Consider the following 13,898-nt stretch of genomic DNA (forward strand, 5'->3'; position numbering starts at 1 on the left):
CATCTCGAGTCTGTTCCAGCCTGAAGAACCTAGGAAAGATCATATTTGGTTTTAATCCTAGTCTTTGGTGCTATGTGGACCTGTTCTGAGACATCCTCAGTATCTCCTTTGAGAAGGCTCAGGCAGTTATGTCTCTGAGCTTTCTGGAAGAGATAGAGTCTGGCTCTAGGACTGCACACTGAGTCCCATCCCAGAGAGTATGTGTCTTAAGATGAAAAAAAAATTTTTTAATTCAGTGGAATTTTATTCCATGATGAATTCATGGTAAAGGTGTAATAATAACAAATGACATGAGTTGTTTTTGAAAATGTGTTTTGGGTTTTAGAGTAAGACTTTTTTTTCTCTGCTGCTGACTTAAACATGAAGAAAATTTCAGAATAATCCTTACAAACAGCAGTTCGTGCCATTAATTGAAAGCATTTCTTTTATCTGGAGTTGGGACTGAATCTGACTAGCTCTTCCTCAAGGCTTAAAAGTTAGGAGCACAGTTTTAGAAGTGAGAAATTATTTTGAATGTTTTCCCTCTTTGCAATAGCTCGTAGGTGCCAGATAGAGCTTGCTGTGTTGACTTGAATCAAATTAAAGCATGTGCAGTAAAAATCACCCCTGGCTTGAGAACTAGACTGTAGTTCATTCAGAAACCAGAACGATCCTGGCCCAGTTTTAATGTACGAAAACTCTCCAACCTACATTGGCTGGAGCCTAGTATTGTAGAACCAGGCTATAAAACATGCAGGCTGGGGACTCTGCACAGTGTGGGAATCTGCTGCTATTTCTCAGCAAATCAAATCCACAGTGAATCCTGGTGTGCAGACTGTGTGGTCTAGTTCAGGCTGCAACATCAGCATGAATAGTGGAGGCCAAGTTTAGGAAAGAGGGAAACCACAAGACTAAGTGGAGAGAAAGGGTTGCTTGGGCAGCCACAACGGCACATTTTAGACATTTGAAGATCACTGCTGCTTTCTTTCTCTTCCTCTGTGTATCTTTCCCACAAAAAGATTATGGGGGGACAAAAGGAGGACAGCCTTGACTTAAAGGAAAAAAATTACATAAAGTTATCTGTACTGCCTGGGACTTATTAATGCTTATTGGGTATGCACCCCAACTTACTGCATTTGACCAAAGCATTTCACACGATTCCTTGTCTTTTAGTGATGCTTTATAATCCAAAAAAGATTATTAGTATGTGTGGCCCATTTGCCTCCTGTAATTCTGTAAGAACAGGATAGGAAGGCTTAGAGAATACTTGTACTCCATTCTGTTTTCACAGTGTTACTAATTTCCTTCCATTAAAAGCATATCTAAAATCCTTGTTCTCTTTTTAGGTAACAGTATGACTAAATACATTGAGAAGCTAGAAGAGATCAAAAAAAGTGAGTACCACTATTGACGGGTTGGCATAATGCAACCCTGTAGTAGTTCTGTAAGTTGGTTATTACAACCCTAACCACACTCTGTAGCAGACACACGGAGAGTTACGGGAGCCCACTGAGCCCGGCAGGTGGCTAGAAAGACGTGGGAAACACTGTACCATCCTGGTCAGCTGCTAGGATTGTGGCTCGTGGGCCAAACTGTGCCTGACTTAGACCCCGTAGGAGATGTGAATGCTGGGACGTAGAAGGAGCAGTGAGAACCCGAGCTGCTAATTTCATTGTGCCACAGTCTTCATGGCCTTTTTCAAGGTACTTAATCTTTCTTATTTTCTTATTTTCTCTATACCTGAGGTAGGAGTAATAATATCTTATTTCATAACATTCTTTTGAGTATAAATTAGACAGTACTCATGAAAGCCTTAGAGATGTGAGAAAGAGCTTATTCTTAAAGTGATGTTATATGTTATAAATTCATTGCAGCCTGCTTTCTTTTAATTAAAAATCATATTTCATGCACATTCTTTTTAAAAACTAATCTTCTGCAAAGATATGCTACTAGTCATTGAGTGTATTGCTCTTGCACAAAATCATAATTTTTCAGTCTGTGTCCAAAACAGATGTAAAATGTACACATCAAGGCCAGAATTAAAGCAGCAGCAGAAACATCTATTTTCTAAGACGGATTTGCTTATATCTTCAGAGCACAGTGCTAGGGGAGCATTAGCTAATGCTAGTAAAGAGGGACTCAGGCACCAGTTCAGAAGCTGGCTCTGGTATATACATCTTCTGGGAAGAGATTACTACAAATCCAGAATTCACAAGAACTTTGTTTTTACGCAGCAGGCCTTTTAATTTAAATGATAATGTTTCTGTTCCTTTTGAATTGCTGAGAAACCCCAGATAATAGATGTGGGCTCTGGAGCAGCTTTCTGCTGACTCTGCTGTTTGCCTCGTTGAGCTATAAGGGCTCATGCTGTAGAAATTTGTTTTCTAGTGTGTAATGTCACAGTAGCCTTTTCTTCTTATTCTATTCTATTTTATACATTATATTGCATTTTATGTTATATAAGCATATATTTTAAGGATATATTAAAATTTTAAACTATAAAAAAGGTCTTGTTTACTCACCTGGGCTGTACAACTGTCGTCCTTAGTTCATCCATGGCAGGGAAATTCGGCCGGCCTGCTTTGAATTCAGTGTGGAGTCTGTTTCACCTCCTGCCCATTTGTAGCTGAGTATAAAAACTCACATGTCCGCGCCGAAATTTGTCCCCTAGAAATGTTTCATTCCACCCAGATTGCTGAAACCCTGTTTATAACATTTCTTAAAAGCACAGTGTGGTTTCTTTAATATCTAAACTTTAAATGGAGCTTATCTCCCCAAAGAAATACCTCTGGAATAGAGTCCTTGAAAATGCTTTCCTCTTTACAAGCTGTGGGCTTCCTTTTAGTAAGACAGGAGGTTCCTCTCACCTGGTTTCACACACTTTGTGCTGATTGCCTGACTAGAATTACTGCAGATTCTGGTTTAGGATCTACACTTTGGACGCTGTTGCCTTCTCTTTTCCCACTTTCTGTTGTAGGTGTTCTCTCGGGTCAACGGGAGGAGAACATTGCCTTGTTTAGGACACCCTAGACCCCTCGTTTCTCTCCGGTTACCTTAGATGCCATGTCTTTCTGTGAAATCACAAACCTCGTTCTGTTACTTCCTTCGATTTGTCTTCCACTGTGAACCCAACTTCCCTTTGCTAATAACGTGTTTTAACAGAACCCTGAAAACGCAGAATTCCTTTGTAATCTGAATATTCTTTCAACTCTGCCTGGGGAAAACAGACACTGTGTCTATTGACCATTTACAAAGCCTATTCTCGGCTTCTGGTGGTGAGATGACACTAGTTGGACCCAGTGTGAAACATCCTAGATAGTTAGGTCTCTGTCCTTCCAGTAACTCGAGAGAGACAGACTGAGACTCCAGACTCACTGGAGAAGCAAAACTTGATAGCTTATCTGAAACTAGGGTTAATTGTCTCCATCGCGGAGTTGGGAGAAGTGACAGGAGCAGAAGCTCCATTCTTAAGGCTCTGTTCGCCCTTGCAAGGACAGACTGACAGAGCTTTCCAAGCCATCCTTTTCTATAAACTTTAAAACTTACTATACAACGTTCTAGTTTGATCTTTTTTATCTCTGAGTAATAATGTCAGAGAGTCCTAATGATGGCTGCCCTTCTAAACCAGAACCAGGTATGTAGAGTTCAGGCTCAAATGTGCAGTGGGATTTCTAGTGCTTGGGAGAGGACACTAGAAATGTCAATCATTAGAATATAGCTGAGCTGGTTTTTTGTTTGAGGTAATTTCTACTTAGTTAAAGGGGATTTTAATGTGTACATTTGTACTTAGAATGTGAAGAATTGGAGAAGTATTTCAAACTATGTAACTATACCAAAGGAATATCAATGGATAAATGGCACAGTGCAAACTACTTGAAAGCTATTGACTGTTTTCATTGGCTGATTTATTGCCATTTTAATTTAAATAAATGACTTTTGGTGGACAGGTTGGTGGTGATTCATTTGTACTTTTTATAGCTTGTGCCCAGCCTTTTGGGTCTGCATCCTGGCGGGCTTTAGAAATTCCTTTGCATCTAGGCTTGTTACCTTGTTGTATCCAGAAGAAGCTGTTCTAAGAATTTTCTAGAAGTAATGGTCAGTTATTTGCCAGATTACTCTCTTTAAGACATTTTAGAACAGAGAATCTTTAATTTCCTGTAAGAAGGAGTATTGATATATTTACAAAGGCTAGTTTTTAAGGTAATATTTATTTCCTGACTCTGAGTCCTAAGGTGTTGGTAAATCAAGCAAACATTATCCTCTGAAATAACTCTCCAGCCTGTGCTGGTTTTTTGGAAAATTCATAGAAATGATAAGTGCACCAGGTAAACAGTCTTAAAATACCTTAATCCTTTCCTTTGTTGCTAGGAGTCTTGGCTTACGAGACGTGTATGCTGTGAAGGCCACAGTAATTACCCAGCTAACCTTTAGTAATTCTGAAATAATGACAGTCTTTAAGGAGCCATGGGCTCCAATATGAAAACCTAGAAGAGGTATAACGGGTAAGAGTGGGAGGGGGTTCGTGCTGAAAACTTCAGAATTGGCAGTCATTTTCAGAAAAGTTTAAGGTAGCTACCTTTCAGCATGCCTCTATGGGACAGAGACTAGGTCAAGTGAGAGTGGCTGATTTTTTTAAAAACTGTTTAATGTGATATGAAGAATTATTAACACAATTACAGAAGGACCCTTGTTGGAGAAGTTATGTCTCAGAACTTTAAAGAAAGCACTGAATCAATATTGATGTTTTAGGTTAATTTCTTTTTAATTGTAAAAAACACATACCATAAAGGTTACTATCTTAACCATTTTTAAGTGTCTACAGTTCAGTAGTGTTAAGTATATTCACATTGTTGTACAGTAGATCTCCAGAACTTTTTCATCTTGCAAAACTGAATAGATTGCTTTTCATTAAAGTGGAGTTGAAGAGAATTTGACACAAAAGATGATCACGACCAGTCATAACTTTGCACCCAGCATTGTACGCCAGGGGGAAGGAAGTGTTGTCCTGTGTGTTTAGCACAGTTTGTAACCTCAGGAATATAGTTGTTATCTTTTCAGTCAAGGGTTAGACTGGTAGGGCCTAAGTGTCTTACCAGCTGTTTGACTGGGGCCACTCAGCTTCTGGGTCTCTGTCCTTGTTTATAAAATGCAGAATTATTTCCCCGTGTTCTGAAAAGGATTTAAAGCGGCTTACAGAAAGGTGGTACAATATGGCCAAAGTAGAGAGAGCATAGTAAAAGGAAAATGGTAGGCTAGTAAAATGAAGGCAGGGGATAAAGTCTCTAGACACAAAGAGGTGGCTTATATATTCAACTATAGGCTTTCTACTGGCCCAAGCAAAGGGGGGGAAGTGAAGAGATGATATAATACTGGCCACTTTTAATTTTGAGGCTATCATGAGGATCAAATGAGGTAATGTATGCGAACACATATAAATAACTTGAGAAATATACCATATAACTTGATGATTAGAAAGAATGAATACCTCTAAGAAGGCAAAAGAAACCTAGAAAAATATTTGTCCTTTCCTGCTTTTCAGATTATAGATACAAAAAAGATGAGCTTTTCAAGAGACTAAAAGTTACAACCTTTGCCCAGCTGGTAAGTTTAATGATCTTCTTTAGGAGTAAAGTTTGTCTCATTTGTGCTGCTCTGTGTGAGTTTCTCTGAATTTGACTCTAGGTAATATTTGCAGAGGGATTTCTTATGATTCTTTATATTTCACGTGTGGGAGAATTAATTGGTATATGAGGTGTGCATTCATTCAAGGATGATGTGAAAGTTTTCTCTTTTCTTTGGTAAGAATTTTAAAAAGTAAAATGTACATTCTACTTTTAAATCATCAGATTTGTAGTTTAGGTTTTTATCTTGTCCATTTAATTTAATATTTAGAACCTAGAGTTCTGGACTTGGGATTATTTGGACATTTTTCTCTGTGTAAACCGGGTGATTGCCCTTCTCTAAATGAGTTCTTTTTCCAAGTCTTTCTTGGGCTATTTTGTTACTTTGGGAAAGTCACTTCTTTCGTTTGAAAGTTACGGACCAAGAGTGCCCAAGCAAGAGTTCCATTGATGTAACTCAAGATGGATCTTGGGTCTTATGAGCTTACTTGTAAAAAGTACTTTAAAAACTATGTGTAGGTACACAGTGTTATAATCAATATGCTCATAATTACATTTATTTCTTCCTTGCGTGAAGAATTGCTGATACAATTCTGTTATTGTAAGTATTGCATTTTCAAGAAATAACATGTTATGTTGGGACTAGAATATATATGGATGCAGTTTTAGACTCTTACTCATGTTTCTTGTCCTAAATTATCCTTTTGGCCTTTTAAGCTTATTGTGTAATGTTTTAAATGAGCCTTTTCTTCTGGAATGATCATCTGCAGTGTAATTACCACTCCCAAAGTAAGGGGACCTGAGATTTAGTCTCTAGTTGAGGACACTGACAGTTTCTTAAGACAAGAGATCTTTGATGTTCCCTGTCTTTTGTAAAAGACAGGTTTGCCTCTGTTTAAAGACAAACAAACATACACACATCTACACATTTCATTCCTTTTTCTCTCAGGTCATCCAAGTTGCTTCCTTGTCTGATCAAACACTGGAAGTGACAGCTGAGGAGATCCAAAGGCTAGAAGGTAATGAGAATCGAGGCTTCGGGAATGTGGCAGGTTGACCGTTCAACTGAGGTACTCGCCCTCTGCTGCTGTGTCCCAGCGGCTTGGGACTTTGATGTACCTGTCTGTCATTAGATTGTTACTCCCTGAGAAATGCTATCTGGTACTTTGTTAATTCTTATTTCTTCAAAAAAGCCACCTGAGTGGTTCTGGCTCTATCTAGCATTTGGAGTTTTCACTGTGTTTAATATACTAATTACTTTTTTCAGCAAATATTTTTAGTGTTTTCTGTGTATGCACAGGCCCCAGAATTGGCTGCTGTGAGACTACCAAGGTGCATAGAGCCCAGTCTAAAAACCCTAGAACGAAGCTCACTCCTGACAGGTGAGAAGCCCAGGCCCAGGGTTCAGTGACTCGCTGAAGGAGAGGCAGCCAGCGAGGAGCGGCCTGGGACACGAGTCTGTGTCCCCGCAGCAGCCGGGCCGTGGCTGCGGGGGTTCTGAGGAAGGGAAGGGAGCTTCCCCTTGGAAACAGGCAGACTCGCTTCGGGCTTTTGGACTAGACCCGCGAGGCTGCTCCCGGCCGAGCAGAGGCCCCAGGGTAGAAAGCTGAGCGGAGGGCAGGGAGAGGAAGCTCCCGGTGTGTGTCTGAGGGAGGAACAGGTGCCTGGTAGGGGACACGGCCACACAGCAAGGCTCCAGGTCTCCCCTCTTGAACCCCGAGCCGCAATCCCAGCTCTCGGTTGCACCTTGTAAAAGGAACGCACAGAGCTAAGGTCTTCACTGTATCCCGCCGCTCTCCCCGCTCGACGTGCGGCTGTTGGTTGAAGGACAATGTGCTTTGTCAGGGCTGATGTAGGCCAGGAATTTGACTTCTGATTTCAAGACAAGTTTCTCAGGAAGTCTGAACACTGGGTTTGTGCAACTCGACTGTCATTTCCCTGGGCTTGTTTTTGTTAGCGAGGATAAAGGGAATCTGGAAAAGGCAGGAATTTATCTCTGACAGATGCCTCTCACACAGCAGAAAGAAGGGCTCTTTGTAACAGAGATAATTGAGTCTCCTCACACAAATACTCCCAATTTTAACCTGGTTATACAAGTACCTGGATTGGGTCTTTTAATTCATTATAGAGATTGCAGCGCCAGGACATATGGGCTCATGCAATTTTCTCTTCTGAGATGAATTTGCACAGCAAAATAGGCTCTTGTAAAATAGGACACCATAATGTGTGAGTAATATTAGTGTTTTTCTAGTGCTCTACACAGAATAATAACTCACTCAGGAATGCCTGTAGAACAGATTGTATCTGTTTGCATATTGGCTATCTTTGAAGGATTACAAAATCTCCTTTTATAATGTTTATTGTTTTTTCCTGACTTAAAAGTATATGTTTAAAAATTAGAAAACTACAAAAAATATATAAAGAAGAAAATTAAAATAACTAATAACCCCTGTTAACATTTTGACCTGTTTTCCCCCTATCTAACTCCCACCCAAATCCATACTCTTTGTATGTAGTTTTATATTATGCTGTTTCCAGTTAACATTTTATCATGCGTACTCTCCTTGGTCATTAAACAGACTTCCAGAGCTTCAGTGTAAAGGTCGTGTGGCCACATAATGCCTACCCTTTGGGCATACCTAATTTATTTAATTATTCTCCTATTGCTGGGGCACTATAGTTTTTCTAACTTTTCACTTTTATAAAATAATGCTGCAATGTAAATACATAAGTGTTTGTGTGGTTCTGATTATTTCCTGGTGATAAATCGCTGCAGATGGACAAGGGGTAGGACCACTGTGAGACACTCAGTACTGATTCCACGTTCTCTCCTGAGTGGTCCTACCCCTCTGCATTCCCACCGAGTGAATGAGAAGACATATTCCTCCCCATCCTAGCCAATGCTGAATAATTATCATTTTTGTAAACATTTGCCAGTTTGATAGATGAAGAATGGTATGTAATAGTTTTATTTTGAATGTCTCTGATAATGAGAGTGAGCTTTGTGTATGTGTGTGTGTGTGTGTGTGTTTATTGGTCATACACATTTCTGCTTTTGAGGACATTACAGGTCCTTTCCCATTTTTTTTCCTAATGGAATGTTCATCTTTTGCTTACTGATTTATGAAAGCGCTATATAATTATGATATCTTTTACTTTAGAAACCAATATAGCCTTGGAAATAAATGAGAAAAATCTTTACTTGATGATTTGGAACAATTTCCAAGCTGTATTATTAAGTAAAAATAAAACAACAAAACAGAAACCAAAGCATAGAGCAGTATGAACGGCATACTCCTAGGCACATAAAAAGGGGAGGAAATAAAATATATGCAGAAGTATGTAGTTGTTTTATTTCTGGAAGGAGACATAAATATGTGAAGCTGGTTCCCTCGGGGGAGGAGGCCTGAGGGCCGTGGGGCTGGAATCGGAAGGCAGCTTCCTTTCCACATTAATTTATCTTGTTTGCATTTTTACCTTTTACACATGATCCTTTTTTCACTTAAAGAGCTAGTTAACTTTTTTAAAACTCTGTAAATTAAGTGTATTAACCTTTTTTCATCCGTATATGTTACAATATTTTTTCCTAATTATTCACCTTTTAATTTTCTTTGTGTTGGTTTTTGACATATATGAAGTTTGCATTTTACATGATTAAATCTATTAGCCTTTCATGTTTTGTTTTGTTTTATTGCTTAGATTCATAAATTCTAAAATAAGATAAATTATTTACCTCTATTTTCTTCTATTAGCTTGCTTGTTGTTTTTGTGGGGTTTTTTTAATATCAATTCATCTGTTATATATAGGGTGTCTCAAAAAATGTATGCACACCTTAACAGCTGATAACTCACTTAATTTTCACTCCTTTTCAGGTTTAAGTGATTTGAAATAATGGGTGAAGCCATTCTAAGCTTTGAACAAAGAAAATTTATCCTAAAGTGCCACTAGACTTTTTTTTCTGGGGATACATAAAAGAAAGTTTACGGTACAAAACCATCAACAGTTGATGAATTAAGGGCACACAAATACCAAACGAAATGATTCTTGATGTTTGCGATTCCATTGCTTTGAGTTATCAACAGTGCCTGGACCAGAACAGTTATCAGTTTGAAAACAAGCGTTGACAAAAAAAATTATCTATTTCTGTGGCTTCTTTTAAATTTTGACAATGAACTGTGTGTTAATAAACGCTTTATAATCATTCAAAGTGCATATACATTTTGGGGGGACACCTTATATTTTGGTATATGATGTGAGGAGGTTATCTAAATGTGATTTTTCTAGATAGTTGACAGATTCCAACAGCATTTTTTCAGTCGTTCTTCGTTTGTCAACTGATCTGTGATGCCATCTTGGAAAAGCATTAGCTTTTCATGTATGTTCCAGGATTTGTCTCTGTGGTCTCTGTTGTGCTGATTGTAGCTCTGCATTACTTTGGTCATGTACCTTTTCAATATATGTTACTATTTGATGAGTCAGGTTCTCTAAGTTTTTATATATGTATGTAGAATTTTTTTTTTGTTCTCCTTATAGTTAAAATCCTTTTAAACTTTTTTAAAAATCCCATTGAGATTTGTATTAAGGTTAAAAATTAAATCTGGAAAAGATTAACATCGTTTAACTTTTAGTCACAAGTCAGGAATATTCAATGTATGTCACTTTCTTCATTCAGGTCTTTAATATCCCTAAGTAAACTTTTATAAGACCTATAAAGGACCTTTACATTTTTTAATAGGTTTATTTTCGAGGAGAGCATATTGTGTATCTGTAATTGTTACTGTAAAGGAGATCTTCATATTATTTTCTAATTGGTATATAGGAAAAGTATTTTGTTTGTTAGTACTTATTTTTTTAACTAACCACAATTTATTTTCCTTATTCTTACAGGATTCTCTTGAAGTTGCTCAGTATATTATGTCATATCCAAATTAAGACCTCATTTCTATTTCTTGTTTAATTATACTGGTTAGAACAGCAAATTCTCAGACTTTTGGTATCAGTCTCCCTCTACACTATAAAAATGATTGAGGACCTCAAAGAGTTTTGGTTTATGTAAATTATACCTATTAATATTTTAAACTGAAAACTTAAAAAATATTTACTTACTATTTCACTTAAAAATAACACTAAACCTATTACAAACATAAATAACATTTTTATGCAAAATAGTTATATTTCTAAAACAACAAAAAATTTACTGAGGATGGAATTGTTTTACTTTTTTTTGGTAAATCCCATTAATGTCTGATTTAATAGAAAACAGCTGATTCTCCTATCTTCTGTATCACTGTGTTGCAATATGCTCTTTGGGTTGAAGCTTATGAAGAAAATCTGGCCACACACAGACCTGTAGTTGTAAAGGGTGGAGTGTTTTAATAGCCCTTTCAGTTATTGCAAATATTTTTCTTTGATACGACAACTGATAGTTTCCTAAAGGTTAGTTGTAATGTAGAACCTGAAACCATATTAATGAACTTTACAGACTCTGTTACATTAAAACCCATCGATCTGTCTTGCGCTTTGAATGAATCTTTTATCCATGTATGATTTTATAACATCATGCCCTGGTCGTGCAAAAATTACTGGTTCGCTGAGTTATGAAGATCTTCCCAATGTTGACAAATTTCATTACACAATATCAAAAAAAATCACATTTATCAATCTCACTGCCTATCTTATCAGAAAAGGCATTAAGTATGGGAAACAGTCAAGCTGCTGATGGCACATAGCTTCCAAAATTATGATTTTTATTCAAAATGTAATCATTGCAGCAAATGCCATCAATTATTTTCCTTGCAATGACAAATTCACTTTTTACTTAGATCATTTTTTTGGAAAATGTCTGCCGAATGCACAAGTTTAAGTAACCATAGTTTTTCTCAGTTTTTCTTTCAAGTAAAAATGGTGTTCTTGGCAAAGCAGCAATAATCAGACTAATGCTTTTCCTTGAGAGAGCCATGGCACTGGGGTATGTAGCTAACTGACCGTATGCAGTTCCCCATTTTATCACACAGAATATTAGAAAGGTGTGTATGTAAGGGTGAGATTTAATAAAATTATTCATTATTACTGCGTGATCAGGGGCGTTTTTTACTGAGACTGCCACATTAACTGTGATTGTGGGTTGGTGAAAATAGAATGATTACTGAGAAAACTTAATGCCATTACCTGGTTCTTGCTACGGCACTAGCGGTTTTATCCACCATTTCATTTGCACCAGCAGGGCAAATATCAATGCAGTAAAGAGAGATAAATAAGGTCTTAGCATTATTATGAAAACAATTTTTACCTGGCAGATCCCCTGAAAGGGCCTTGGGGACCCCTGCGGTCCCCAGACAACTTTGTTTGTTTGTTTTTATTCCTCACCAGAGGATATTTTTTCATTGATTTTTAGAGAGAGTAGAAGGGAGTAAGGAAGAGAGAAAGAGAAACATCGATGTGAGAGAGACACATCGATCGGTTGCCTCCCACAAGCACCCCGACCGGAGCCAGGGGTATAGAACCCACAACCCAGGTGTGTGCCCCTGACGGGGACTCGAACCCTCGATCCTTTGCGCCACTCTAACCACTGAGCCCCACCAGCCAAGGGCCACAGGCAGCATTTTGAGAACCTATATACTAGAATTTATAGAACAATTTAAGTAAGGTGATGTGAGTTAATTCTTGACTTAATTTCAGTGGCGCCGCCTGACAAGTCAATTCAGATTCTACAGTTAACTGTACTTATTTCTTCATTTGCAAATTTTAGATAATGATTCTGCGACTTCGGACCCTGATGCTGAAGTCACTGCCAGGACCAATGGGAAGGGGAGCCCTGGGGAGCAGTCGCCGAGCCCTGTCCAGTTCATAAATAGCGTGGGAGCAGGGGACTCCAGTCGCTCGACGCTCCAGAGGTACTCTAATCGGATTCGTGCTTTCACTGCATCCTACCTTCATATTAGGCCAGGGCCCGATTTCAGTGACTTAATTACCTTCGAAACAGATTGGCAGTGGTGAAGTCCCACATTTCCCCCAGCCTTCTACTTTCTCTTTATGGAAATGCCACCTCCTGGATCTTTTCACAGCATTTTCCTCCAGTTAACGTAAGACCCTACTGATGGGAGAGCACTCATTTTCACACCTTGCTTCCACTGCTCCCCACCCTCCTGTGTGCACGTTTGCCGTTAGGACCTAGCCTTGCCACTACTGTCTTTTGACTCAGAGAGTATGACTTTCTCCGCCTTTTCTGTCTGCTGCCCCTTATAATCACCCTGACTAGAGTCAGAAGGAAAATAGATTGGCGCACATATGCTCTGGCATTAAACAGGTGTAAATAAAAGTGAGGGCAGCCCCTGGGTCGATTCTCCAGCTGCACGTGCCTGGTCTTATTCCATACACTGTGACGCAACACTTTCTCACAAACACTAACAGCTGGTGACAGGGCAGTGCTAATTTTCGACACATACCCATCCCTTCTACTAGTAAAACAGTTCAGCTAGTGAAAGAATTGCTATCATCTGTACCACTATTATTATTTTTATAACTGTTCTTGCGCAAGGACTCTAAAATTACATTCAAAACAAGATAGGCCAACGAGACTTCCACTGAGGATAGAGTTCCTTTTCCTTTGGTTCAATGAAATATGTACTACATGGCCTGTAGTTCTAATGTTTATCAGATTTAAATGCAGGATTTGATTTGCTGTGATGGGGGAGGAACGGTACTATATGCCAATCTGTGGTTTGGCTGATATGTCTTCATATTTGCCTGGGAAAGTAAGCATCTTCTAATAGAGCCATTTTTGTTCATAACAACTACTCTTCTTATTCCTTTGGTTCATGTTTTAACCACATTTTGCCTGTAATATTAATATGATGACCAATTTTAGTGATTTTATGAACCTTAGAATAGAGCTGTCAGTGGTAAACTCCCTCATTTTAATCCTAGCTTTTCCAGTGTCTGATTGTATGAGTGTCACCAAATCTAAAAGCCTCTTTTCAACCTCAACATGGTAACTTATAAAATGGAAGTAAGTACAGGTAACTACTGAAAACATTAAGGTTCAAAACCCATATTGGATAGGTTGCCATATGAAAAATTAAAACATTATTGTCACTTTCCATTACATATAATACACATAGAAACGCCTTCATTTAGCCTGTCCTATCCGCCTGTCCTTTCCCCCTTTGCTCTGCTTCCTTGTGCCCCTCAAAATTCCAGTGGATTAATTGTTCCCCTCTTCCTTTCTCTGAATGCTGCCTTGGTTGCTGGAGGCAGCATGCGCCCTACAGTTCCTACCCCTCAGCCACGCTAATGAC

General features: G+C 38.5%; 1 protein-coding gene across 3 annotated transcripts in view; it reads left to right on the plus strand.

Annotated features, from left to right (window-relative positions):
- The window catches only part of CEP41 (centrosomal protein 41), a 42,719-nt gene that overhangs the window by 22,714 nt on the left and 6,107 nt on the right, over positions 1-13,898 (plus strand). For 2 of the 3 annotated variants that reach the window (XM_016213391.2, XM_087821018.1), the window contains 4 exons: positions 1,326-1,373; positions 5,519-5,580; positions 6,550-6,619; positions 12,350-12,494. In XM_016213391.2, coding sequence (XP_016068877.1) covers positions 1,326-1,373; positions 5,519-5,580; positions 6,550-6,619; positions 12,350-12,494 — 325 coding nt within the window. Of the gene's footprint in view, positions 1-1,037; positions 1,093-1,325; positions 1,374-5,518; positions 5,581-6,549; positions 6,620-12,349; positions 12,495-13,898 lie in introns of those variants that run through there. The other variant, XM_087821017.1, reaches the window with a different exon arrangement.

This window comes from Miniopterus natalensis, chromosome 10 (genome assembly GCF_054644295.1).
Source record: "Miniopterus natalensis isolate mMinNat1 chromosome 10, mMinNat1.hap1, whole genome shotgun sequence".
NCBI classification, from domain to species: domain Eukaryota; kingdom Metazoa; phylum Chordata; class Mammalia; order Chiroptera; family Miniopteridae; genus Miniopterus; species Miniopterus natalensis.